Source organism: Amphibalanus amphitrite, unplaced genomic scaffold, assembly GCF_019059575.1.
Source record: "Amphibalanus amphitrite isolate SeventyFive unplaced genomic scaffold, NRLGWU_Aamphi_draft 000624F_arrow, whole genome shotgun sequence".
Taxonomy (NCBI): Eukaryota; Metazoa; Arthropoda; class Thecostraca; order Balanomorpha; family Balanidae; genus Amphibalanus; species Amphibalanus amphitrite.
In genome coordinates this window covers 262,756-290,093 of record NW_024882118.1, presented here as the reverse complement: position 1 = coordinate 290,093, position 27,338 = coordinate 262,756, and the positions used below count along the sequence as shown (strand labels likewise).

The window sequence follows — 27,338 nt, the reverse complement described above, 5'->3', positions numbered from 1 at the left end:
TCTATGGCCTAAATGGACCATAAAATATGTGTCACGTGACCGACGGATGATATAATATTTTCGTGACCTGTGATGACCTGACCCTGACCTGATAATCAAAGTACAAGTTTGGTACCCTCAAAGTATCTAGAGCATCTGTTCACGAGTGTGTAAACCAAAAATGAGCCTGATCTGACTTGTAAGTCGGCGGCCAGAGCCCAAAATGTGAACAAGCCAAAATGCTAATAATTTTTACTTTGACCTGACCTGTGACGTCATCGGTGACCTCGAGGTCAATGAAATTAGGTTTCGCTCGACAGTTTTTCCGGGGCTATCAGACACCGTTTGAATTTTGACGATCGGCCCAGTAGTTTCGGAGTTAGGAGGGGGGCTATGAATAGCCCCCCCCCCCCCCCCCCAGTAGGGCGTGTTATACACAGACCCCAGTGGGGCGCGGGTTAAAGCGAAAAGAGAGGGGAGAGGCATCGCTACATTCCGCTATGCCTATTTTAAGTACATTACGGTTCGGTGTACACCTCATTCGGCTATATGGCGATGACGCGCCCATCTAACAATGTGTGAAGTGAGAACCAACACCAATAGTCAACCCTAATCAAGCATATCCGATTGCTGCCGTGATGAAAACGGAAGCCCGCACCCGTCGGAGGCGGCGGCCGGCCCAGTTCAATCGGAATGCGCCGGTGGTTTCCCGGAGGCTGGCCGAGCTGCTATAACGACGGCCGCCGGCCGCTGCGCAGCACACCTCTCCGCCTGTTGACGCTGGAGGCAGCTGAGCCGACCGCGGGCGGCGGCGGGAGCAGCGGCGGGCCACAGTCACTCCACCAGAGGCCGGCGGGGAGCTATGACGGCCGCCCGCTCTGGGTACGACCTGCCCGTGTACGGCCTGGACAGCGGCGCGTTCCCCTACATCCACGCGGCGGCGCTGAGCTGCATCACGTGCAGTCTGTTGTGCGCGCTGGCCACTATCGGCTGGTCGTGGCGCGCCAACCGCGGCCGATTCGCCGACTGGTCGCCCGGCGACCGGATGGTCGTCTACCTGGCGCTCTGCGACCTGCTCTTCAACGTATCGCACTCGCTGGACCACGCGCAGTACGCGGCCACCGGCGACCATGTGCGGCCGCCGCTGCTCTGCGCCGTCTACGGGTTCAGCCTGGCCGAGTTTATTGCCGCGCAGAACCTGCTGGTGACGGCCGTGGCCGTGAACGCGTGTCTGCTGGTGTACCGCGGCCGGCCGGTGCCGTTCGGCCGCGGCGACTGGCGCCTGCTGCTCGTCACCTTCGGAGTGCCGTTCGTCTTCTGCACGGCCGTGTTCTCACGCGGCGGCTTCGGGCCCAACGGCGTGTTCTGCTACTTCGACGGCGTCAACGGCCAGGTGGCCAAGGTGTTTTTCACCACGGCTCCGCTGGTGGGCGCCATCGTGTTCAACGGCGCGCTGTACGCGCTCACGTGGCGCCGGCTGCGCCGCCAGGCCGGCCGCAACTGCCGCGTGCTGGGCCGGTCGCGGCTGACACGGGCCGCCGCGCGCACGGCGCGCACCAGCCTGCTGTTTGTGGCGGCGTTTTTCGTGCAGTGGTGGGCGATGGCTGTGTTCGGCGTGTGGGACCTGATCGCAGCGCCGCCCGAGTGGTTCTTCCAGGCGGTGACCACGTTCTCCAACCTGGGCGGCGTGCTCAACGGCTGCGTGTTCGTCATCATCCGGCGGCGGCGCGCCGGCGCGCTCAGCCTCAGCGTCAGCTCGCGCACCCTGCCCGGCAGCGTGCAGAGCGTGGCCGGAGCGCTGGCCGAGCGGGACAGGGAGAGCGGCGGCCCGCGCCGCCCGCCGCCGCCCAGAGGGGTCTGATCGCCGTCCAACAGGGGAACGGTGGAGAGGACGGTACGTCGGGACGGAGACCGACGGCGGCGGGCGGAGGAACGGACACGCTGCGGCGGACCGAACTCAGAGTGAGCGACGCCTCTGGCACCAGGTGGGACCGGAGCCGAGCCCCACCGATAGGGGCTGGCCCTCTGAGCACGACGTCTCCCCATAGGCCGCACAGTGTGAGAACTGTGATAGGCGGCCCGAAACCTCGCTTCCATCGGTGATTAGTATCCCGCAAGCGAGCGGAACAGAGTCTCTTCAGACCTGGGAGCTAGTATATAATGACGGGTTGTGATGAATGGCGTTCTTGTGATATAAGCGACAAGGTCAGTTACGTACCGCATTCACAATGAATGACCCGTGTTCCAAGAACATTATTTCGCTTTCGATTGTTCATATTGCATGCATATGTATTTATTTCAACAATACATCTATCACAAGCAAAGGAACACCATGAACACGTATAAAAAGCATGTGCACAGCATGTCTATGATGCATGTTTTCGTAGACGTGCCAGCTGAGGAGGCCTCCACACCCATAGCAGCGTGCCTAAACAATGTAAACAATGATTTTGGTGCAGCATAGCATAGCATAGGGACAATTTCAATGCCAATTTGGATGCTTTATTTCAATGCTCCCTTATCTGTCTGTTACAGACATGAATTTCGACCAAACCTTCTTCTATCGACACGGTTGATTTTTTTCTATAGGCTCTGCCTAACCAATTTAAGCCAGGAAAGGCTAAATGAGAAGACCAAACTTCGGGCTAATTGTGTTGGAAAAAGAAAACAGCTGACATCTATCGCATGACTTGATACGCTGAGCTAACAGCAAACACAATTCCGCACGTTTCAATGGTTAATTTTTTTAGTGTGTGGAACTTCATGTAGCGATTCTTTTAACTTTTTGTTCGAGGCTTCTATCTGTTTGGAAAGAGTGGTCGCAGCATGTCGCACGGTAGCCTACCGCCCAGTGTGACACGGTCCTTAGTCTTACACATTGTAATTGTTTACAGCTGATTTCGCAAATGAATGCAACAGTGCATTCAAATCAATCCAATATTGCTCCAACAAATCTCATATCATGATGACCTGCACCATTTGGGGCGTTTCTCCTCCACCGGTATTCCAAATGACTCAGACACACCTAAACCCGAACGTGACTGGGCTGACCGCGGCACGGAGAGCTGACCATTCTGGATTACCGCGATGTTACACAGCCACGACTCGATGGTCCTCCACGGTCTCTGAAAGTCCGGCCCGGGCAGTGGCGGAGCCGGGGCCTTCCCCGGCAGTCCCCAGCTCCCTAGTGGTCGTCTGGTCACCGGCTCTCTTTGGGTGCCGCTCCAGCCCACACCTTTACAGCTGGCAGCCTTTAGCCGCTCGCACAGATACAGGCACTGTCACAGCAGTGCTAAACCGCTCAGATTCACGACGGAACGCCACATGCCTGTGTACTTGAGTGAGCTCGCGTAACACGTCAAAAGACGGCTAATCCCCCTGATAAGAAAACTCGCCTTTTCCCGACCACAAACAGCAGAGTTCAACTCTGAATGAAGCATCACCTGTGGCACGATTCAGCCCTGTAAGCCTATCACCTAGCTCTCTCAGTGCGTCTTATGCCGCCTAGTGCTACTCGCGGCCCAATAAATCGGTTCACTCAGCCAACAGGACGAGCAAGGTCGCCTGGAACGAGGTCGGCGGAAATGTCACGAGCCGTGGCCACTATACGTGAAGGCCACTATACGTGTAAACGGAATACGAGGTGACTCGGCAGTGGCCGGACCAGTTTTCAAACAGGGGGAGTCGGTACGATGAACACACGATGCTGTGGCTTAGTGGTATGATGTGAGAGAAAGGTTAAGTGACTTCGCTGTATCATCCCCCAGTGCGGTTTTAGCATGGTTTGGTCACGAGACTGGCGTAGCACCACGTCACCCTGCCCGCGGCACTGGATATTGAGTCTGGTGCTGGTCGAGACGATAGAGTGACTAGGTAGATCGTAAGGGAACAAACCACCATTCACCGGCTGGTGACTCAACCGCCAGATTTGTATTTGTATTTGTATTTGACAATAGCAGACACTCTACAGCAACGCGTAGCTTTTACGTGTCCTTAGTCAGAGATGAATAAAAGAGCAAGGCAATGATGTCGCATAAACACACACACAATGACACACACGCACACACAGTACACACAGTCACGCATACAAGTCATCGCCGAGTAAAAATACGTTTCACAGCTCGTTTAAATGCCGCGGGGTCTAGATTTCTCGCGTCTCCCGGCATGGAGTTGAGGAGACTAGCAGCGCGGTACTGAAAACAGCGCTGCCCCGTCGCTGTGCGCACGGCTGAGAGGCGCAAACAGTTGTCCTGTCTAGTCGAACGCTCATCATTCCTAGTGTCAGCATGGGTATGTAAAAGCATGGCAAGCTCGGCGGGTTCTTGATATAAAATGGCTTTGTGAGCAGCAATCGCTGTCTGCATATCACACATTTGCCGAGGCGTGTGCAAGTGCAGGTCATCCCGCGCGCGAGACACATGGTCGAACTTCTTTAGCCCCGTTACCACTCTCGCGGCAAAATTGACTACTTTAAGCAGTCTAGTATCGTTTTTAGACGAGCCGTTGCCATACACCGAGATACAATATCTCACGCGCGAGATGACCAGCCCCTGCACAATGGTTAACATCACATGCCGCGGGAGGAAGTGTCTCAGGTGGCGGAGACCTATCAGGAGGCCGACGCACTTTTGAACCACGTCACTGACGTGAACGTCCCAGCTGAGGTGACGGTCAAACGTCACACCGAGGTTTTTAACGCTAGGGCTCTCTTGAATGGTCTCGCCACCGACCCGTACGCTGACAGGTGGTAGGTTACGGGTGTTCTGGCGGGTGCCAAGGAGAAGGATTTCCGTTTTGGATTCGTTGAGCTTAAGGCCGTGGGCATGGAACCACGATGCTAAAGAAGACAGGGTGGACTCCATGCGCAGGATGAGATCAGGAAGGTTGCGTTTGACATCGGATAGGAGGATTTGGGTGTCGTCAGCGTACTGGGTCACATGAGCGTCCGGCGCGTGCAAGCTGAGATCATTGGAGAAGATTGTGAACAACAAAGGACCAAGGGCGGATCCCTGGAAGACTCCCATGGTGTTGGGAAGAGGCTTGGAAACTACTCTGTCACCGGTAGAGGAAGAGATGCAGACAGACTGAGTATGACCACTGAGATAAGATGAAAACCATGAAGGATCGATACCATAAAGCTGAAGTTTGGTTAGGAGTTGGTCGTGAGGGATAACATCGAAACATTTACTGAGGTCGAGGAGGCACAACAGTGAGACATGACCGTGGTCCATGTTCGAAAAGATACGGTTCGTGACGGAAAGGAGTGCGGTTTCAGTGGAATGGTGGCGGCGGAAACCATGCTGGGACGGGGAGAGGAGATGGTTATCGGACATGAAGGCAAACAGCTGCCGCTGTACCAGCCGTTCAACTGTTTTTGCCATGATGGGAACAATGGATATAGGACGGTAGTTTGAGACAAGGGTAGGATCACCGGATTTGTAGATAGGATGAACCAGGGAGTGCTTCCAGGAATCGGGAAAGTCACAGGAGGTAAGGCAGGTATTGACAATATGGAGTAGGATGGGACCTATGGCATCAAAACAAAGGAGAAGGATGCGAATACATATACCATCAGGCCCGCACGCACCAGAACGCTTCATGGAGAACACTACCTCCCGCAGCTCGGCCAGCGTGACAGCAGCGACACGAAAGCCGCAGGCACCAACTCGCGGTAGGCGACAAGGTACATCGGGAGGCACCCCGCGGCTAGAAAGATCGGCAGCAACACGGGGCCCCACATTCACAAAATGCGAGTTCAGTTCATCTGGTGTAGCAGTCGGCAGAGCGGCAGTGCTGCTCCGTTTACTGGCGATCAGCGGGCGGACGGTACGGTACAGAGCGCTGCTCCCCTGCTCTCGCAGTCTCTCCTCGATGTCCGTTCGGCTGTCACGTCTGATCGCCGACCTGACGCGCCGGTCAAGCTCTCGGAAAGCCGATGACCTCCCCTCACGGCGCAGCACGCCCCTCCGCTGGGCCATCAGGTCAAGGGTCGCCGGGGTGACAGGTGGCGCGCGCGGGTTCATGATCGATACCGTTTTCAACGGGGCAAACCTATCGAGTACCGGTAAAAGACGCTGAGTTACGTAAAACCACTTGTCAGAAACAGATGCACAGCTAAAAACACCCGACCAGTCAACAAGGCGCAAAGCATGATGAAAACTTCGACCATTGATGCGTTTCAGAACACGCGTTTGAATGCGTATTGGCCGTTTACGGGGTTTCGGTAAATGTAAAAGTATCCGGACAAAGTAATGAGGGCTAAAAGTACACTTAAAAGCGTGAACACGTTTTACGACGTCACTAGAGTTACAAATCACCACATCTAAAAGCGAGCCTGAGGAAAAAGTAGGTTGCGTCACAAACTGCGATAAAGAGAACGACTGAAACATTTCTAAAAGACGGTCTTTTCCGGCATTGCTCGTTGTGTCAAGTAAATTACAGTTTAAGTCCCCCATTATAAATACAGGTCCGGAGTGTCGCAGCAAAACCCGCTGGAACTGCATCTCGAGCTCCTGGATATCCGCGTTCACTGCAGACACCGAACGCCTCGGAGGCCGGTACACAACGCCAACACAGAAGTGCCGGCCGGAGTCGGGCTTCACGCGCACCCACAGCGATTCCAGTCGACAGTCGTCACAATCTGAGGCCGGCTGAGAGATGACAGACGCCGTGATATGGTCGCGTATCAGTAAGGCCACCCCGCCATGACCCGCGCCGCCGGGCCGGTCGGCACGGTACAGCGCGTACCCGGGGAAGGTGACTAGCCGGGACGCAGTGGCGGGCCGAAGCCATGTCTCCGTAATGGCGCAAACGTCGTAATCGAGCCTGTTGAGGTGGTCGTGCTGCAGCGATACGGTCTTGGGAAGTAGGGACTGTATGTTGATGAGTCCCATAAGTAGGCTCCGCTGGCGACCACCGGGGCCTGAGCGCCGCCACGCGCCGCCCCCTCTGCACCCCCGGCGCCTGGCGCTGGCGCCGCGCCTGCCGCGCCGGGTCACGTGACCGCCCGGGTGCCGGTCAAGGCCGCGGCCGCCATAGCCAGTCTGCGGCGGCGGGGGCGGTGGCGGGGGCGGACGTTGCGCAGCACAGCGACAGGCCCATCGATCAGCGACGTCGTGACGGTGGAGCAGTGGTGGCGGCGGAGCCGCCCAGCGGCGACCGAGCGAAGCAGACCCGGCAGCCGACACCAGCAGGCAAGTCAACGCCAGGAACACCAAGTGACGGGCGAGGTCACGGTGCATGACGACGACGACTCGGCACAAAAGTGACGGGAGCCACTCGTAGTCGCAGTCAGGAAACCACTCATGCAATTAATCACCACTCAATCAATCAATCACTCACTCAAAACACTCGCTCGTGGAGGCAGGACGAGGCCCAGAGCGGCAAGGGAGGGAGGGAGCGGAGCTCCCGGCGCCGCAGCCAACCAGGGGCGCGGCGCGCAGAGAACTGAGTACATAGTAAGGTCACGGAAACGGCTACTTACTCAGCTGGCATGCCACTAACCGGGAAATCGAAACACGTTTGGTAAAAACCTGCTATGCCAATCGTTCCTTTTTCAGTTGTGAGTCTCAAAAGTAGTAGAATAAGTCGCAGTGTTATGTCGTTGAACGGGCGATGAGGCGCGTTTCAATCTCAATGTGCGTCTCTCTGAGCGCGCGCCGGTCGGAGCGACACTCACCTGAGCACCTCGATCATGATGTAGTCGAGGATGGGCGGGCCGATCTCGGGTTTGTCCAGCAGCGAGATGATGAGCCGGTAGGGCCGGACGTCCGGGCTGGTCGACACGGAGCTGGCGCTCAGGCAGTTCTGGGGGCGCCGACCGGGCCATACCGTCGTCATATTATGGTCACACAGCAGTCACACGGTATCAACTATACCACACAAAGGTCTAGGTCATTGACCGTATCTACGGCAGTCCCGAAAGTCATACAGTAGCCAAAGGGCGTTAGAGGCAACACACGACGGTCAGACTAGAACTTCTTGAGTAAGGAAGTTTGGGATCCCATACTTATAAGAATGATATCTGATAAGGCATTAATCGCGAAACAACACGTATGCCATGCAAACCAGGCAGCTATATAGCTATCTAGGCCTAGCCAGCACACTGTCCCTTGGGTGTATTTACCGTGATGGCGTCGATGGTCAGCGGCCGCGAGTAGGCGTCGAAGTAGGCGGTGCTCTGGTCGCAGGAGGTGTTTGATGTGACGCTCTCCGTACGTTTCACCACGGGGTTCTCCGAGGGCAGTACGCTGACATCCACCTCCGAGCCCAGCAGCCACGAGTACAGACGCCTGACGACGAGGGGGCGAAATGGTTAACACTGGGGCGAGGGCAGAGAAAGGATAAAGAGAAGAGGGGGACCAACCGGAGTAGGCTCTCCGAGTAAGAACTGAAACCCGAGCAGCAAGGAGAGCGAAACTGAGAGAATATTTTAGAATGAAGTCGAGCCTGCAATTACAAAGCAACAGTTGCCAAATCTGGATGAAATTTATTATGCTCTTCGACTGATAACGAAATACATCGCCCCGCTGCGCCACACGCCATGTCGCACTTTCCCTTCTGAAGTCACGTCTAGTGACTGCCCCACCTATTGAGGGACATATCTAGTCGCAGAAGAACGATCACGGCCTCAGTTCCTAACTCACCTGCTCAGTCCCACTCACCTATTGAGGGACATGTCCCGCCGCAGCAGCACAGTCACAGCCTCAGTCCCACTCACCTATTGAGGGACATGTCCCGTCGCAGCAGCACAGTCACAGCCGCCGTCACCAGACGCACCAGGTCCGAGCGCATCAACTGGCTGTTGTGCATGGGAAAGGCGGCCAGTAGCAGATCGAGGGTGAACCGCTGCACCAGCACGCTCGAGTCCTGAACGGCGGCACACAGCGCGCCCACCTGCGGTAGCACATAGAAGGTGGGGCGTGAGCCGGGCCCGTGATAGCTCGGTGTGGTCAAACAGATGTCGGTAACTAGGGCCGGACTGAGAGACAGCGACTGAGTGGTTGCAGATCTTTTCAATCTTTTCCAGCAGTACACATGCTGTAATCGATAAAACCAATAGCCCATAAAAACGGCATCATACATTAGCCAGACATAACGACAGCATTTTGACATGATATCACATATGGTCTGATAGTAGGCTTACATTATATGCCGCATATGATATGGTTACATGATATTGGGCGAGGTCAACCAATAGTAACTCGAATAAGCTACAAGATACTGGTTCGGTGGGTGTAACTCCACAGTATCATTGGATCGGACCAAATTTGCCCGGCTTTGACAGGGCTGGACCGAAAGTCCGAACGAGACCCACGCCTTTCCTGCGACATAACGCCTGTTTTCACCGTGACGTGACGGTGAGTGACTGACCGTGACGTCCAGGTCGGTGCCCATGATGAACAGCTGATCCTCCATGCTGACTTTCTTGTTGAACTTCATCAGCGTGAAGGTGATGGCCGGCAGCCGGATGGCCGGGTTACAGAGCACGCAGTCCCACAGGCAGCCGAAGAAGTAGTCCGTTTCCACGCCCTCAGCTATCCGCTGGATCAGTGTCGCCGTCCTGCAGAGCCAGAGAGGTGAAATCAGGCATGCGTTCAAAATGATCGCGGACGATGACTGATGGCCAATCATTTGATGTTAAGAAACGAGCGCATCTAAAAACAAAAATTATCGCGAATCATAAACCTTGAGTTTAGCAATGTTTGCGAGCCAACGCAGCCAACATAGTGCAGTTCACTTCAGCAAATATTTGCAAGCTGCAGTCAAAGTTTCGATAAGATAAGACAGAGTCCCGCCGACCTGTCGAAGTAGTCGGATCCCTCGTCGAGGCCGGGCAGTATGCCGCTGAGGAAGCCGCGCAGCCCGGGCCGCAGCCGCCGGCCCAGCGGCACAAAGTGGGTCTCGTAGATGGTCAGCAGCGCCGGCCGAACGTTCATCGCCGCGTGACCGAACAATGGGAACAGACCTGAAATGGGTCGGAATGGTACGTTGAACAGGCGTGGAATAACAAACCGGACAACGTGAAAAGTACTGGCACGGCAGGCAGCACACGACGAACAGAGCTTCAAGTCCCTCTATACAGAATTATCTCTACACGCTGAGCCCATTTCCCCTGTCGAGCTCACCTGCGCTGTAGATGAACAGCTCCTGGCTGAGCCGGTTGGTGCCCATGCACTTGAACATGATGTCGTAGCACTCCAGCGCCTTGAGGTGCACTCCGCTGGGCAGTGCCGGGTGCATGCACTGCGCCAGCCGCTTACTGATGACGATCCGACTCGGGATCACCGGGTACTTGATATTAGACACCAGCACCTGTCACACACGCGCACAGGGGCGACATTTAGGGCACAGCTCCAGTGGATGGAGGGGCGCCGCTTCAGGGTGCGATACTACATACTCTGAACCAAACGCTACGGCATCGCAAGGGACGCATTAAAATTAAATGAATTAAGAAACGCTAATAAACCCACACTTGTAGGTATCTAAAGGCGGTATTCCCATTCCACTACACATACGCACACATACCTCAAATTCGCTCCGATAATGCCGACCACAATAAGACCGATCTGGTCCCCCGGTAGCGGTACCCACCTTGTTGAGTTTGCCGAGCGCCGAGATGAGGTCGGCCCACTCGCTGGTGTACTCGAAGCTCTTGAGCGCCTTGTCCACGGTGGCCGTGTACTGGCGGTACTTGGAGTCGGCGCGCAGCTCGTGCTCCTCCAGAGTCAGCGAGGCCATGGTGGAGCTGCCGCTGCTGCCGCCGCCCGGCCCGCCGCCGCGCCAGCGCCAGTTTCCGACGACAAATTCACAGTCTCAGTTCGGCTTCAGCACCCTCAGCTGCGGACAGAGCAATACATTAAAAAAAAAAAACAGAACGGATTACACTGGTTCGTACTAGTACGCAGTAATGGGACGGGGCATCGCAGTGCACTCTGCAACGCTCCCGGCCGTGCACAAACATCCTGTTGCATTGATAGCCGCCCCCGCAAAGTGACAGCCGCATGGCGAGACAAATAAGCACGAGACCGGCGTCCTCGTATAGGTACCGATGGCGGTGTCTGTCGCTGTTCGACCGCGCCAAGGCGTATCACCGCATCGCGCCGTGTGTGAGCGGACCGCCGTGAAAAGGCGCCAACCACTCACGGTTTTATCGCGCGTAAATGGCGCGTTGTGCAAACATTGTAACAACGCACTGTGGAAGATGTCCACCACGTCACACCCGGAGACTTTCTACGCCGCCGTATGGCGTGAAGAAATCTGACACCGACGTGGTGGTGGATCAATAGTTAGTAAAATTCAGTAAATCATTGAAAACGGTCACTAAAAAGACAAGGCCAATAAAATATGGACTGGGTTATACCCAGGGTTACATGATAAGTGTCGCAACGAGGGTACAACATCAATTAATCACAATCTCATAAATGATTCGGCACTAGTTCGGCTTGTCAGTAGCAAAGGGTGAACGATTCCTAGCAAGCCGAGCGCCCGAGAACAATAACGCCACGAGCGATCAACACTCAAGATGGCATTGGACGTAAAGTTCCGACGCGATAAAAATAAGCGCATTATTGCTTTGCTTCCGTTGAACACCGCAAACACACCTGGAGCCGACGGACGTTACGATTCACGACACGGACCTATGTCACACACCCGCCAGGCGCCCAGCACTCGACTGCCGTGTCTCTCTCACACACGCACTCACAGTTCACACGCACGTGTCCACGCGCTGGCACAGCACAGAGTCTGTCGACCAGTTAACGGCGGTCACAGAGAGCCGACCGGACGGAGCGTCAGCCGAGGGCGAGAGCCACTACAGCCGAGACGCCGCCGCCAATTGACGGTCAAATGTCGGTCAGCCCCCCCCCCCCTCTCCGTCCGGCGGCGGCGGCGGGGCACGATGACATAAACCAGACGTCCCTCCCCAACGCTACCACGTGCGGCAGTCAGCTGGCTGGTGAGCACGTGAGGCAGCGGCGTGAGGCAGCGGATGACGGTCTCCACCCAGCGGACGGTCATGGTACCCTCCCCCCACCCCCTCCCTCACATGTCCGCACGGGTGTGGGGTGGGGAGACGATAGTACGTCCGTTTGTTTACGGTAGTCACAGAACACATCGGAATGATTTCGACGCTGTCATAAACCACAGCATGCCGTAGAAAGATGCGTAAGTGTGGGAACGAGAAAAGACGCTTCTACAGGGCAATATACAGACAAGCAAAATGTAAAAGAAAGAGCAACTAGGGGGAGAGCACAGACAGTGCGAGTACAACAGACGCATGGCGGCATGGGTGCGCCCCCGGCTGGCCGGTGGCAGCTGTGAGTGCCCCGCGTGGCACGTGTCCCGCGCACCCGCCCGGCGCAGCTGTGACAGCCGAGTGGCGCGCCGATACGCCGGCTCGCAACAACAGCAAACACCGTCCCACGGCCCACCTGTCCCTAAACGGCGGCCGTGACCGCGCCCGCGGCGAGCCCGTGAATGACGACCGGCAAATTGGGATTTACGACAAGGCACGAGCTAATACCTGGCACATTATTATATCATCGAGTAACTCATCTCTTAGCTAAACGGTGAATGGAAATCGAGTTCTCGGAGAGACGTGCTCTGGTAACGATCCTGGCAATAAATGCGGCAAACTGTCCACCATTACGGTCCATGCTAGCGAGAACTCCCTCGCAACAAAGATAAAATACAACACAATCACCGATTATACCTGAATGACTCATATAGGTAGTCAATACTATTGTGAATAATATCGCCCACAGTTACCACACTTTGGCGGCAAGTTTCGAGCTTCGATCATCCGGAGTTGTGGGCTTTCTGTGGACAGTCAAGGTCTATGCGGTGTCGCGACTCCTCTGTGGTTAGCCGTCTTTCTGGCAGTCAGTCATACCCCCCCCCCCCCATCCCCTCCCAAAAGCAAAATGGACTTCTAGGCCATACACCTCATAGAGTGCAGTTGTGAGGGCATTATGTGCAGATGTGACCTCGTGTGGGCCAGTCGTGACCTCTGAATGATTATTTGCGACATCGTAGAACTCAGTGACCATTTGTTCTTTTGAGAAACCGTCCATGACCTCCAATACTCAGTGTCCAGTTATCGTCCCCTGAGCCTGCTGTGATCTTATGATGGTCAGTTGTGACCTGTTGGGGTCCATTTACAGCCTGATGACCACTTTCGATTAATATTCATATTTATGTCACTCAACCTTACCCAAAGTCAGGGAACCACCCAATGCTCAGTTTAGTCAGCTCAGCTCCCTTGCCTTTTAGATCAGCTCAGCCATCTCTCAGCTCCCCTCCACTAACAGGCCATCACAGGTTCAGCTGTGAGCTGATGGGTAGAGCAATCAAACACCAGCCAATATGAGCAGTGGCTGTGGGAGCCAAAAGCCAGGAGTGCTCTATTTCAATGTATGACAAGAGGGATAAATGTATTTGGCATTTGACTGTATAATGGGATTGGACTGACTTCTTTTGAGAATGAAACCAATCTTGGGGCTTACTGATGAGCCTGACATCAGTAGTACACACTATGTCATTTGGAGTTGAAAGTCACACCCTCCAACTCTTCATCAGGGGATCCTAGGATCCAAATATCTCTGACCTCTAGCTCCTCATCAGTAGATCCTGAGATATTTGATTAATGAGTTGAACCTTTAATGAGTCAACAACATTGGACATTGTTTACCAGCTACCTACCTCAATCAATGACTATATCTGGCCAGTAAAACCATCACTTATGTGTCACTCACTAGAGTATAGCATATTCTCATTGACATTGAAAAAGACAGGTTCCTTGACAAGTAAAACTGGGATCTGCTTGGCGCTTCCAGTCCAGGTCACCAGTCAGACAAGTAATTGTGCATAACTGTTTCAATTTGATGACAGCCATAAGTTTGCTTCCTACAACTGTAGCTCAGTTATCATCCCTCCTTGGCCTGAAATATGGCCACACTTATTTCCTTGCACCACTGCTGTGGCTGTCTATTCATCTTGTGCATATATGACAGTCAAAATAACAAGCTGGAGTTCTTTACAAAGATAAGTCTTAATCAATGATTCAGAACTTATTATTTTGTTAGGAGTGCATAGGTACCAACAAACTTTGAAGCTTAGTGTAAGCTTGGTGTAGGTACCCATTTTCTATCCTTTTGGTAAGACTTAATCACACTTAGTTTTAGGGCTCATTAAATTCATTACACCAGAAATAGCACAGAAATAACTTACTAAACCCATTTTCCAAAAAAAAAAACTTGATCCCTGGGTGGCCAGTGCTTAGATCAAGAAGGCTGTTGTTGTTGTTGAAGAGTTAGGGCGCGCAGCAGCTTGGCTCAAGCGGATCAAGAAGGCAAATACATAATAAATAATAAATGTAAATCAAGACAAGACATCAAACAGCAACCAGTTAGACAAGACTAATCAAAGTTAAGTTGAGCTGGCTTGAAATAATAGTTTATCTTAAAAGAATATCGGCACAGACTTCAATCAACATCTACTTCTTCAGTCCTTAATAACCCTGCTTGTTGATTAAGTCCTTCATTGAGTTAGTTGCTTCAAGACTAAAGATACTATTACCCTCCTCTTCAATCCATGAATAATCCTCTATCAGCTATATATCTAAAGAAACAATGCCTACACTGTGTTGCAAAATGTGTAAAAGAATTATAATTATCATTCCCTACCTTACACCAATATCAAATGACACACCAAACACTTTTTCATTTTTGGGGTTCACCATGTCTATTGTCGAGAAAAGGAGAAATAGGCATCTACCCAAACCATACAAACTACTATTGCTTGTGCTGTGAAAATAAATGCTCGTGTAGGCACAAATCAATCGACCAACCAATCAATCTGCATCAAACAATATAAATTTGGCCAACACACCATTGAGGGGCAAATGCTAGCCAAATTGAAATTGAAAGCTGAAACACTTGGACTTAAACTTACTCTTCAGCTTCAGCCGTTCCTCCTCCCAGCCCTTGTCCCAGCCTGAGCCAGCCCAGTCACGACTTGCTGGCCCTGCTGAGTGCTGAGCAGATATAATTAGATGCACCTCGTTGGCTACTAAATAGTCAGGATTCTCAATAACTATTACCTGACAAAATGTTCAGCATACGGATGAAAATAACAAACCACTTTGACTTTAGCAGCACTCTATCTATTAGCATTAGCAATTGACGACGCAGTGTGTTGGTGTGTTGATTCAATATTATCAAGGTTGGCATATTGCAGAAGTAAATTGACCCTAAAACGCTGCAAAAATCTGAGCTTAAAAACTGGCGCCCCAAGCTTTTCCCGATTTCTCGTCATTCAGAGCCTGCTCAAATGCCAGCGGTGATAAAAAAATAATAGCAAAACTAGAAAAGAAAAAATAATAGAACTAGGGGAAGAATTTCCCACAAAACGTTTTCAGCAATTACGAGAAAGTGGAAAGGTTGTCCAAAGTAGCAGAAGCATCCACATTTCCGCAACATTGTTCAAATGTTCATGTTGCAAGCACTTTACAAACCTACCGGATATGCACTTCAATGCCTATGCATATTACTCAGCATATGCCATGCTTGCCGACTGCGAGCGCCTTCTCTACCAGGCAAACAATGGAGTTAGAAGCATGTAGATCATATTTAGCACACCCACACACACAACAAACGACAGCACTGCTACGTAAAAAGCAACGACGCAGAGATATTATAAACGTATGCCGGCAAACGATCGTGGATGACTAGAAATGGTGGAAACGGCACACGATTCTGATGGCTGTCGATTCAGAATTGACGCAAACAAGACACAGGCAAATGAGAGCCACCGATATCAGTGCCATAGGCCGAGCTTTGATGTGCCTAGCCAAATCATCAGGCAAAGTCCGAATTTATCACGTTCTGCATAATCGTAAATTACTTTTGAGAACAGAAAAGCGAAGTTCACCACAGAGCAGCAGGGGATGTAAAGAACACCCTAATATAGAAACTCACAATGATGCACACTGCACAGTTTTCATAGATAACTGTATGGAATGCCGCAATGGTCTAGTGTTCCCTATCCTATTCCCAAACAGAGCACTCTCAACGACCAGCAAACCCCGTAACAAACATTGAGCAAACCTGAGCGGCGAGCACCGAAACGCTCTCCGGCTGTCCCCCACCATCAGCACAGCACAGCAAACCACAGCACCGGTCACACGGGAGCACACAGGATGCCATTAACGCAGGGATCACAGCGTGCACGCCACCGACGCCCAGTCTCGCAGGGATTCGCCCCGCCAGCAGCATACTCAAACGACAAATCGCAAACACAGGAGCGTCCAGAGGTCGGCGTGGACCTTGGTTGCTCCGTCAGGGAATGTTGAAAACCGACGCATGTCGCACGGCCGGAGCAGCTACCAGGAAAAGACGGAAAACGGGGACAGCATCCACTTTACGTCAGAGGTGCAGGAGAATCTCAACAAGGTGAACATGGGAGAAAGACAGGCGTAGCAGCTAACAGCAAATCGTCCGGTGCGTAGAACTGATACACTCGGATAAGTACTAAGTAGGGAGCACAACATTCTAGAGAGCGCATAACGAATTTTTTACACGGCATTTGTTGATTTGAATGTAATCTGTGACGTCGCCCAAGCAGGATGAAGTTGTGTGAAATGTTGAAAACATGCCTAAATCTACTTAATTTATAGGAAGTCATTTCCCGTTGTAAAACAGTTAGGATAGATACAAACCGTTTAAATAACTAATGCGGCACCCAGCTGGATAAATTCATAAATGCAATTACCTAAGAACTACCACGCTCAGACTGAGATCTTCAGCTATGGAACGTTGAATACTTGATGCTCGAATAAATTCTGCTTTCACTGAGAAGTTGACTAGGGGGTAGAAGGCACGCCTTCCGCAGTAGGCAATGGCTGGTACACCGAATATAAATAAAGGGATTAAGACCTTACTTCGGAGCTCGAAGAACGAAATTCTCCAACTTTCTGGCTGTACGAGACCCCAGCTGAACACCGACGTATACCGTCGGGCTTCCTACACAACCATCATGGAAGTGGTAGGCCAACGGTCTTCAGCCGACGGTCGGCGGTCGGGGTCCTCCATAAGCCGGCCGGTGGCGGTCCTCCATAAGCCGGCCGGCGGTCCATCAGACTGCAGTCAGCGGTCTCTCAGACGCCGGTCGGCGGCGGTGTACTCTCCGAGAGCAGGTGCTCAGCCTCCTCGCCGTCGATGCCACCGTGGCCCACAGCAGCGCTCACCCGGTCAGTACGACTGTGTACACGGTGAACGGGCGAGTACCTACGGACGGGGGGTCACTGGGGTCAGCGCCGAGCATGTACGGTATACTACACATCCCTCATATATAGAATACGGCACATAGATACAGAGATCCCGCGGATAGCTTGGGAGCGTTCAGTGAATTGCAGCTAGTATCTCACGGCTCACCTACATACTAATGGGAATGTAAAAACCATCCATGCATTTATTGTTTTAGGTGTCAAATAATTCGCGAAATAAGCAGAGGCCGAATTCAAGCGTAAACGCAACAACAGCTGTCCTGCTGTCATACCTCTGGGCTCACATTCTGCACTTTCCCAGCGCGACGTCCGCCTGCCCTCACCTGAACATGTATCCGTTGATGAGGGAGGAGTTGACGGACTGCCTTCTCACACTGCGTTTGATAACGGCGATCACGAGCGCCACTACACAGGACCCGAATACCACAGACAGCACCACTGGAACATAGCAAATCGTAACGTGTAAGGATTATTTCTTAGCGTAGACTAGGAACATTGCATTTGCACGGCGAAAATAAAGCAAATTCAAGTTTCAAACCATATATGCACAGCCAATTTCTCATTATTATTCCTACTTAGTGTTATCTGATATGTACGACGCCCAAGATCCATTCAACTCCCCCCCCCCCCCCCTCCCATTCCACTGCGCCCCACCTGCGGTCCAGAAGCCGGCGCCGGCGCCGCCCGCCCAGAAGGCGGCGCTGTCGGGCGCCAGCAGCGGCTGCACGCGCAGTCGGCTGCCGTTCAGGGCGTCGTCGGCCAGCGGCAGGCGCAGCACCAGCGCCGCCAGCCAGGCCACGTCCACGTTCTCCATTCGGGTGGTGTGCACAAACTGCCGCCGGAAGGCGGGCCCGCGCGCCAGCAGTGGGTGGTCCATCAGCGGCGAGGCCGGGTCGTAGCCGTGGTCACCGTACGGGCCTGCCGCGGCGGTGGGGAGCGGTCAGCTGAGGTCATGCAGACTCAGAGATACATTCCGTGCCCTTTTGTTAGTGCACAACATCGATGAACAGTGAATACTGACTTCGCTGCGAGTTACTGTTTTCTGACGGCCCCGTACAGCGACTGTGGACCCAGTTTACACATACCTGCAGTCCCAAAGAATATTGAATCACGACGATCCGTCACAGCCTTGTCCAGCGTTCCTGAAGCGGCGCTAACCGCCCTGACCGCCCACGGCGCCCACCTGTGCCGTTGCGTCCCATCTGTCGGTAGTACTCGAGCGTGCGGTTAAAGGAAGCCGTGGTGAACATGTAGCCCAGGTCAGCCACCAGCAGGATGTCGGTGACGCGCGGGTTGTTGCCGTAGTGCCACCGCTCCGGGATCTTTTCCTTCAGGTAGACGGTGTAGTTGAGACCGAGCTTCTCCGAGCCGTCCCGCAGCAGGCCGTACACGGCCAGACTCTTACCTGGCCGGAGGGTACAGTGGGGTCAGAGGAGTCAGCGCAGCGGACACAGCCGGTCAGGCGGGTCACAACAGCAGGCCGTACACGGCCAGACTCTTACCTGGCCAGAGGGCGCAGAGGGGTCAGGCAGGTCACCACAGCAGATATTGATTTCACCAAGCCAAACGGGTCACCGTGGCAGGTACAATGGTCATGAGTTCAAAGGAGTCAGGGGCCCAACAAATGTAAACAGACTAGCCAGAAGGGATGAGGATGACCCAGTCACAGCCCGGGCAGTCACAGCAGTATTCAACACGCTCCGACACGAGCGGTCCGCCCATTCCGCGGCGCCACTGACCTGTCACGGGCAGCACGCGGAGCACGGGGTCCGGCCCGAGCGTGGTGTACCACTCAGGACTGACCACCGCGTCCAGGTTGATGAGGTGGTCGGCCGGCACGGGCGCCATGCCGTGGTCCGACGTCACCACCAGGTTGACGCGCTGCTCCAGCTCGAACAGACGCAGCGTATGGCCGATGTAGCCCAGCAGGCGGTCGGCGCGCCGCAGCTGGGCTGAAACCTGCGCAGACCGGACGGCCGGCGAGGTCAGTGAGACAGGTCTGAATATAAAAGACGGCAGGAGCGAGCACTACGCTACCAGACGACGCCTGAGTCGGGTATCCGGGGATAAGCCGGGAGAAAGTGTGCAACGAGCCATGAGAGGACAAAGCAATTAAACGTACTGCTCTCGGGCCCCCAGATTGGCCTCCTGTGTATTCTGCGGGAACTGGGAGTGGTCTGACGAGTGACGTGGGTCCGATGCAGCTGCTCTAACGGTAACTGACCTGCGGCGAGTCCGGTCCGTACTCGTGTCCGGCCGAGTCGGGCTGGTCCAGGTACCAGAAGACCAGGTTGGCCGGCCGCTCGGTGTCCCGCAGCCAGTCAAACACCATGCTCACCTGGTCCTCCCACGCGATCGAGCTGCCGGACACACACGGGGTCGGTCATATGGGGTGAGGGTGACCGGTCCGGATTCGGGGCTGCACTGATTACCGATACAGTGAGGCCGGTGGAAGTCGTTAGGACTGCATTCCCTTGAAATAGCAATGCAGATCATAAATGGTAGGCATACAGAGACGCTCATTGTTCACCGGGTAGGTATATTTCCACGTCTGTGCTGGTAAGTGCAGCCACTCGTTTAGGTCAACTGCGGCAAAAGTTCGACTTTGAACGAGGACGATATAAAATATAAATTTTACATTGTCCCAACCCGTGCTTAGATAACCGGCACTACAAGTTAATCGGCCTCACTGATTACGTGACAAAATATCTTAATACAAAAGATCGTATGGAAAAAGGTCTTTGGAAAATGATCGTAAGATAAAGATCGTATGTTGTAAAAGATCGTACGACAAAAGATCGTAAGCAAAAGATCGTAAGCAAAAGATCGTAAAACAAATGATCGTATGAAAAATATCGTAGTAAAATGATCGTAAGATAAATATCGTATGTCGCAAAATATCGTACGACCAAAGATCGTAAGTAAAGGATCGTAAAGCAAAGCAATGGATCGTATGAAAAAGCTCGTAGGAAAATGATCGTAAGATAAAGATCGTATGTTGTAAAAGATCGTACGACAAAAGATCGTAACGTTAAATTCGTAAAGTAACTAATCGTATAGAATAGTGTTTTAGGTAAATGATTGTAGCATAAAGCCCGTTAGTCACAAAATATTCTACGAAAAACCGTCACGTGCGTGTGCTGCTGTGACCTGTGGGGTGCCCCTGTTGGGGTGCTCCAAGTCTTATTGTGGGTGCTCAATCCAGCATTTGGCCGGGTGCTGAAGCACCCCCAATAATTTACAAGTTCACCCATGCTCAGGTCACCTAATATAAAAAACCGAGGTAAAGAAACTACGAATATTTATGACCTCATGTTATCCACCGCCTATCAGATGCACCACGTGCCAGTCGGGGGCACTTCAGGCTTGTCACGGGCACCACAGTCCCGTCAGAGCCCAAGTGCACCAGCGGCCTAGAAGCCCACCACAGGCCCGCGCGAACACAGAAATTAATCAGCTTTGTATGCGCTGGAGTTTGGCTGCACCATGTGAATACCAAATTTTGACTGTACGATCTTTATCTCATACGATCATTTGGCGTACGATTATTTACCTCGACGATCTTTTGCGAATACGATCTTTTGTCCATACGAGCATTATGGCGCACGATCTTTATCTATTACTACTTTTTGTCATGCGATCATTTTCCTTGACGATCGTTAATTCGTTAGCGAATACGATCTTTTGTCCATACGAGTATCATGTCGTACGATCTTTATCCATTTAGATCTTTTGCATACGATCAACTTCCTACGATTTTCTGCCATACGATCTTTTGCTTTACTATCTTTTGTCCGGTTACCGCCTCACTTGTGTCTAAGACTGTTAGTTTTCCGAGAACGACCGGGTGTTTGAATTATGTAAAACACCTATCCGTGCTTCTATCCTCAGGATACTGAAATCCTTCTCCTCCACGCCGCAACCCCCCTCCGGGCTGGACAGGCAACTTTATCTCATGCGGGCCGCTCCCTTGGAGCGGCACCGCTGCTCCTGAGGGAGCGCACCCCGTAGCCGGGTGCAGTGAGTGCCTTGGGGCTGGGTGGCCTGTCCTCTGGACGGGCTCAGCCCCGGCGACTCACTAGGGTGCCTGCCCAGACCAATGTCTCCCCCTAATTCCTATCATCCTTCCGGCTCTGCAATGGTCTTGTCGACCGAAAGGGCCTAACCCAACAAAAAAAAAAATTATGTAAATAGATGGCGCTGGCAGTAAGCGCCTGAAGGGTTAGGCTGACCCGCAAGGTCCAGCTCACGGTTTTTGGCGAAGGCAGCCGTTGATAAAACTACAAATATATGAACTGTCCTTGCTTAGACTGACGGCTTGCAACCGCTGTATTTACGGTACACAATATACTGCTTATCGAGCGGTAGGTACTGCAATGCCATTGGAAATCGAGCGAACGGAGCCGTGCAGCGAGATTGCCGAAGTACTGGGGGCGCCGGATACGCACCTGTTGTAGGTCTGTACGTAGGTGGGCGGCTTCAGAAAGGAGCAGCCGGGCCACATCATACAGCCGCTGAACCGGTCCGGAGATGCAGCCTCGTTCAGAGCCTGGCGAGGCACCGGACAGACGGTCTTATCGTAGGGAACGGGTACAAATAAAAATTATAGGTACAACAGACCAATAGTCCGCCATCTACTTGGAAACGTCAATAAGAGATAACGCAATACATTACCCAGATAAAATCGACGATAATCGAAATTAACAACGCTAGTCGCTAGGCATCAATACTCGTAAATATCCGCCGATGTCGATAACACATGACCTAACTGCATCGATAACGCATGACCAAATTGCATGACCCGGCCCAGCTGCTGTCGATCGCTATTTTTTTTTTCTAACTAATAGTCCGTAACCCATGATCAGGCAACCAGGAGTGCCTCCACCCTCAGTCCCAGCGACGTACAGAACCCTTACGTTAACACCAAAATCAATATCGAAGTTGAAAAAGTCGCGGCACTCCCTGCTAAGAAGAGGAAAAAACATAAAAGAAGCCGAAATTGACTATGTATGATGTCACCTAACTTGGTTAGTAGATACAGAAAGCAATAGTAGTCAATGCCAAATCCAGCATAAACTGCCCGCTAATTCAGGGTTCATTAGTACATTGTTAGTGAGGAACACGCACACACTCTCTTGGAAGGGGACATTAGTGGGGTAAATCAGGCCTGGTCTAATTCTTGCATATTGTCTTGCCACCCCTCTCTTATTTTATTTCCCTAAGCTCTCCAGTTCTGTCCATACATACAACGGCAAATGAGTTAGGAGCGCACTCCATCCCCGTCCCCGTTGGCACCCACCCAGATGGGCTGCACGGCGTCGCTGTAGTTCCAGAACTCGGTCTCGTTGTGGTCCACCAAGCGGCCCGTCTCCGGCTCGACAAAGGGCCCGATGACGCCGTGCGACTCCGAGTAGAGCCCGGTGGCGATGGAAATGTGGTTCGGGTATGTTTTGGACGGGAACACCGGCTGCACGTGCGGCACGAACGTCCACTGGGCTCGCAGCTGGTCAAAGTGCGTCAGATTGGCACGTGACAAGTAGTCATAACGGAAACCATCCAGGGACAGGACCAGTAGGATTGGCTGCTGTGAGAGGCCGCCGGCCCGGAGACTGCATCCAGCCAGCAGCAGAAGCAGCAGCTGAAACCGCAGCTGTCTGCTGCCCATTGCGGCCAGGCCAGCAGCGCAGCACACGACAGAGATCACAGAGCAGCCTGGTCACTCAGCCTGCGACACTGCAACACAGAGGAGTTATATGATCACATGCCTGTTACCTGATCACCAACGGGAACAGAAATAAATGCCTCACAGTCACATCAATAGCACTAAGAATACCTACATAATAATGGTGGTAAAGCAGAAGAAAACATTGGTCTTTGTTAACTGCATCCCAATTTGAAGAGCTTAATATAGATTAAGAATGAAGTGCATGGCGAGAGCAAGCACCCCGGTTAAAATAGTCGGGGTCCAAAGCACAACGGGCACTTGATCTTCATGAGCCTCCTGATAGGTATGGTTGTGGTTAGTGGCAAGCCATGAGCCAGGTGAGGTCAGTGAGGGGACCGGCCAGCCCATCCTCGAATATGTGTGCACATTAAACTTTCAATTCTGACTGCAACTTCTGCCAGAGATCAGGAATAGCATAAGAGGGTAGAGGGCGCAACAAACTCTGCTCAGCATTGGCTCTGGTAATCCTTGTGAATCTTTCCATCCAAAAGGTTCTGACTAGATTTATCAAAAATATGTTTAAGTGCATGCCTTTTGTCTAAATAACTATCAGAACCCACTGGCAAATCCAGAAAGGCAGTTTTGAATGCTGCGGGTGGGGGGCATACAATTAAAAGTTTCTCCGAATTAAAAAAAAGCATCTACTAACATCCCAGAAACCGCAAGTTCCCCCCTCCCTGGATCTGGCAGTGTCAAAGTCACTATATTAGCTAGCACGAGTTCCAACAAGCCTATGCAGCTTTTTTTTTATAAAGTTAACCCTCGCCCGTATTGGTGTTTTTCCAGCCGCGAACGTATAAGGGGGGGGGGTCCGTTGGACCCCCCCCCCTTGCCGTTTCGCCCCTGATCGAGCTAGAGCTTCGCGGAAAAAACGAGCGTGTTGCCCGTGACGAGAGGAAGCCGATGATACCTAATTTTAAGGTCCTAGGTCATTGGTTGACCTTGCAGGTCAGGTCAATGACCCAAAAGTCGGGAAGATCGGGACCTGTTAGAACGTCGTAAAGTGTGGCTGCTATGGGGTTTTTCGGGGCGCTGATCACGAATATCATGTTAGTTTTGATCACAGATGATGTCTTTATGCATTTAGTCCAGGTCGGGTCAGGAGGTCAGGTCAACCAGTAGGGGTCCTGCCGGGTATTCCAAATAGGTGTCAACCGCCTCTGACAGCTTCGTAACATGTTACGAAGGCACCAAAACTACTTCGTAAATGTTCATATGGTTGCTAAATTCGAATTCAGCTCCAAAAACTGGCCTAGAAACATGTAAAACTCGAAAAAGTGAACCGAGGTCACGAAAGGTCAATGACCTGACCTGACCTTCAGGTGACCTTGACATCCACCCTAATGCATGGGGGCAACATCATATCACATGTTTGAACGCTTGAAACCACGAAAAGACTGCAAACGCGCGGCCAATGCGAGCCGACATACGCCAAATCGCGATTCCGGCCAAACATGGTCTCGAAAACTAGGTCACAGGTCAAAGGTCATTAGGGTCAGGGTCACGAAAATTTCAGGGTAGGTGTAAAATTGATTAACGCGAGGGTACTGAAAGTTTCGTCGCAATCGGCCGCTTTTTACGCGAGTTATTCGCGAAAAACCATGGAGGGGGTCCGTTCGACCCCCCCCCCCCCCTATACGGGCGAGGGTTAAGCCATGAAGCCATGAATTACCATGTTAAACCACTAAGCCATGAATTAAGCGTTCCTGGACCTGGACTGGAAACTCCACCGATTTTCCGACCACGCAATAGCAACCAACTATGAGAAAGGACTAGAAATATGTTGAAAGTATCTTAAATTGTGTCTTCCCAGCTAAAACTCACTAATTTTGTCCTATGCTCCTGCATCTACAGCAGTGGTCGGCAGGTCCCCCAAGGTAGGTTAGCCCGCGCCCCGCTGGGCTATTCAGCCATACGCGCCCTGCTGGGGGGGGGGGGGGGGCAGATTCTGCTCCCTGTCTCACTTCCGAACCGATGATCGTAAAAAGACCGGCAATCGATCGGCAAACGGCAATCGAAAGCTCTCAACAAGGCGGATCTTAAGAGCCCATTTTTTTTTTTTTTGCTTAAGTAGGTCAGAGGTCAGGTCATGAGGTCAGGTCAAAGGTACAAAATGCAAGTTTCTACAGCTACAGGCCTTGCACCGTAGTTGCCGAAGAATGGACTGAGACTGATTGCCCAAAACATTTTCTTAGGCTACCAAGACAATATTCGTTGCATACAATATCATGCAAATGTCAAGATCAAGGTCAGGTCAGGTCACCAACCAGACTGGAAAACATCCATACACTACGTCGGACGCCCGTGAGACCCTCTTGCGCCGAAATTCGGCGCAAGCGATTTTACGCTGAAATTTCTGTGTGATTTGCGCCAAAAATTAGGTGCCTATTTGTGCTAAAATTAAGCCCTTTTTATATAAAGCACATGTGCACATCTACCGATCTATATGAACTATATGAACCAGACAGAGTGTTCCGGGGCCTTGTATGCTCTCCCATGTTTGAGCGTCCGAAAGAGTTTTAGTTCCACGGAAACCCAATACCTCAATACTCAATAGTCTTAGCGCACTCTAGCTTCATGCCGTGAAACAAAGCTGGAGCCGTGAGTTCCGGGGCCACAAATTTGTGCCGATGTTAATCGGCGGAGCAGTGTGTTCGAGGCTGGTGGGAGTGGCAGCGAGGGCCGGGCAGCGGAGCAGCATGTGCTCCGGCACATCACCCTCTTCTCGGCACACGGCGCAGAGCGCCGCGGGGCACCGCTTGTCTGGGCACTGCTGCCACGCCGCGGAGTGGAGACAGCCGATTCGGGGCCGTATTGGAGCGAGCGGCCCCCCCCCCCCCCCCCCCCCAGTGGCCCGCCCTTATCTGGTGCACCGAAACGGCATCCTCTCGGTCCGCTCCGGGGATAGGGAGCGGCGACGTGCTCCCGAGGAGTGGCTTGAATAGTGATTCTGAGCAGTTGTCGCGCCATTGATGCGAGGCCGCACAGTGAACCGCCCTGGTCAGCGAGTGGGCGTTTGAGGGCAAGGCGGCCGCCTGTTTTGCTAAGTCGTCCGCGCTCTCATTCCCCTCGATACCGCAGTGGGCAGGAACCCACTGCAGTATTGCCTAACGACGCTTGGTGATGCTCAACAAGGTCTTCCATACCTATCTCCACGCCGAAGGTTGAGGCCTCACCTGGGCAGCTGCTTCTCCGCTGAGTTCGAGCGGCTCACCAGTTCGAGCACGCGACGACCGGGGCGGGGAGGTCGGTCTCGTCCCGAAACCTCTCGAGCCGCCCGCGGGGCGAATCTGCTGCTAGATTGACCAGCATACCGCATAAATTCGGTGACCGTCTTTCGCCAAAAAATTATGCGACCGCCCTGTACCAAAAAATTCGTCCGCCGCCATGCGCTGAATTCGGCGCACGCGAAGTTACGCCAGACGTGCGCTAAAATTTTCGACGCAATCCCGCCACTATGCCGGACATATTCGGCATAACGTGTATTATTTCCAGTCTGGGTCACCAAAAATGACATATAGAAAAGGGCATGCGCGACATATGTTTTAACGGTAATTTTATTCATATAATTCAATAGGGACACTCAAAAAGTGATATGGACCACATCTGGATGGATTTCAGGCCAAGATCAGGTCGAGGTCAGGTCAAGTGAGGTCAAATTTTGAAGTTGGTTGCTAAAAAGTTTTACGTGCGCACATAGCCGCACACAGCCGGGACCAGTCCCCTTATTGACTTCCCCTGGCTGCGGCCTGCAACCAACTGCAAGCATACCTGTCAGGAGGCCCATAAATGTCAAGCGCCCGTCGCGCTTCGAACCCCGGCTGTTATAACATACCCTGGTTATAACTTGGTTATAAGTTATAACCAAGTTATAACCGGGAACGCGAGCAATCACCACGCGGAGTCCAACGCTCTACCAACTGAGCTACGGGACCAGCTTTGGTGACAGAATATCAACAGCTAATTATCGCTCAAAAAAGATAACAATGCAAGAAATTATATAAAATGGAAATGAATGAAGAGGTCATCGCTTACCCAACGGCCAGCATGGGTCTCTCCAAGGCTATATAAACCGGTCTCTCTCCCGAAAGCAATCCCGAAAGTAAAGACATTGTTGTTGTCGCATGATGCCGCCTGCAGCGTCATATTTGTCTCAGCAGTCAGCACCGGTTTGTTTACATGACGATTGCAATAAGAGTATTTCACTGCCACTTTTTTGCGGCAAAACCTCTGCATCAACAGCCGGTAAAACAAACCAAAGCTATAAAAAACGGAATTATCGTGAACCATTTACAAAGAATTTTCGAAGGTTTCCAAGCAAACAGTCCTACCTGTAGTCAATTATGCAGG

At 52.5% G+C, this 27,338-nt stretch overlaps 2 protein-coding genes across 2 annotated transcripts in view; both read right to left on the bottom strand.

The window, feature by feature from the left end:
* LOC122363492 (protein dopey-1-like) overlaps positions 1 to 15,128 on the bottom strand; it is a 38,418-nt gene extending 23,290 nt beyond the window's left edge. Inside the window, exons 1-8 of the mRNA XM_043332799.1 lie at positions 14,932 to 15,128; positions 10,573 to 10,818; positions 10,107 to 10,293; positions 9,781 to 9,946; positions 9,352 to 9,541; positions 8,699 to 8,874; positions 8,105 to 8,270; positions 7,658 to 7,785 (exon numbers count right to left, since the gene is read on the bottom strand). Coding sequence (XP_043188734.1) covers positions 7,658 to 7,785; positions 8,105 to 8,270; positions 8,699 to 8,874; positions 9,352 to 9,541; positions 9,781 to 9,946; positions 10,107 to 10,293; positions 10,573 to 10,719 — 1,160 coding nt within the window. The 5' untranslated portion in view covers positions 10,720 to 10,818; positions 14,932 to 15,128. The remainder of the gene's footprint in view (positions 1 to 7,657; positions 7,786 to 8,104; positions 8,271 to 8,698; positions 8,875 to 9,351; positions 9,542 to 9,780; positions 9,947 to 10,106; positions 10,294 to 10,572; positions 10,819 to 14,931) is intronic.
* Positions 15,129 to 16,104: 976 nt separating this feature from the next.
* LOC122363507 (bis(5'-adenosyl)-triphosphatase ENPP4-like) lies at positions 16,105 to 27,327 on the bottom strand. Its single transcript, XM_043332886.1, has 9 exons — positions 27,024 to 27,327; positions 22,563 to 22,996; positions 21,712 to 21,812; positions 19,488 to 19,623; positions 19,003 to 19,222; positions 18,447 to 18,668; positions 17,918 to 18,181; positions 17,587 to 17,701; positions 16,105 to 17,264 (listed from the first exon to the last, which is right to left on the bottom strand). The coding sequence occupies exons 2-9, from the start codon at positions 22,926 to 22,928 to the stop codon at positions 17,135 to 17,137; spliced, it is 1,554 nt and encodes a 517-aa protein (XP_043188821.1). The 5' UTR covers positions 22,929 to 22,996; positions 27,024 to 27,327; the 3' UTR covers positions 16,105 to 17,134.
* Between the last annotated feature and the right edge of the window lie 11 nt (positions 27,328 to 27,338).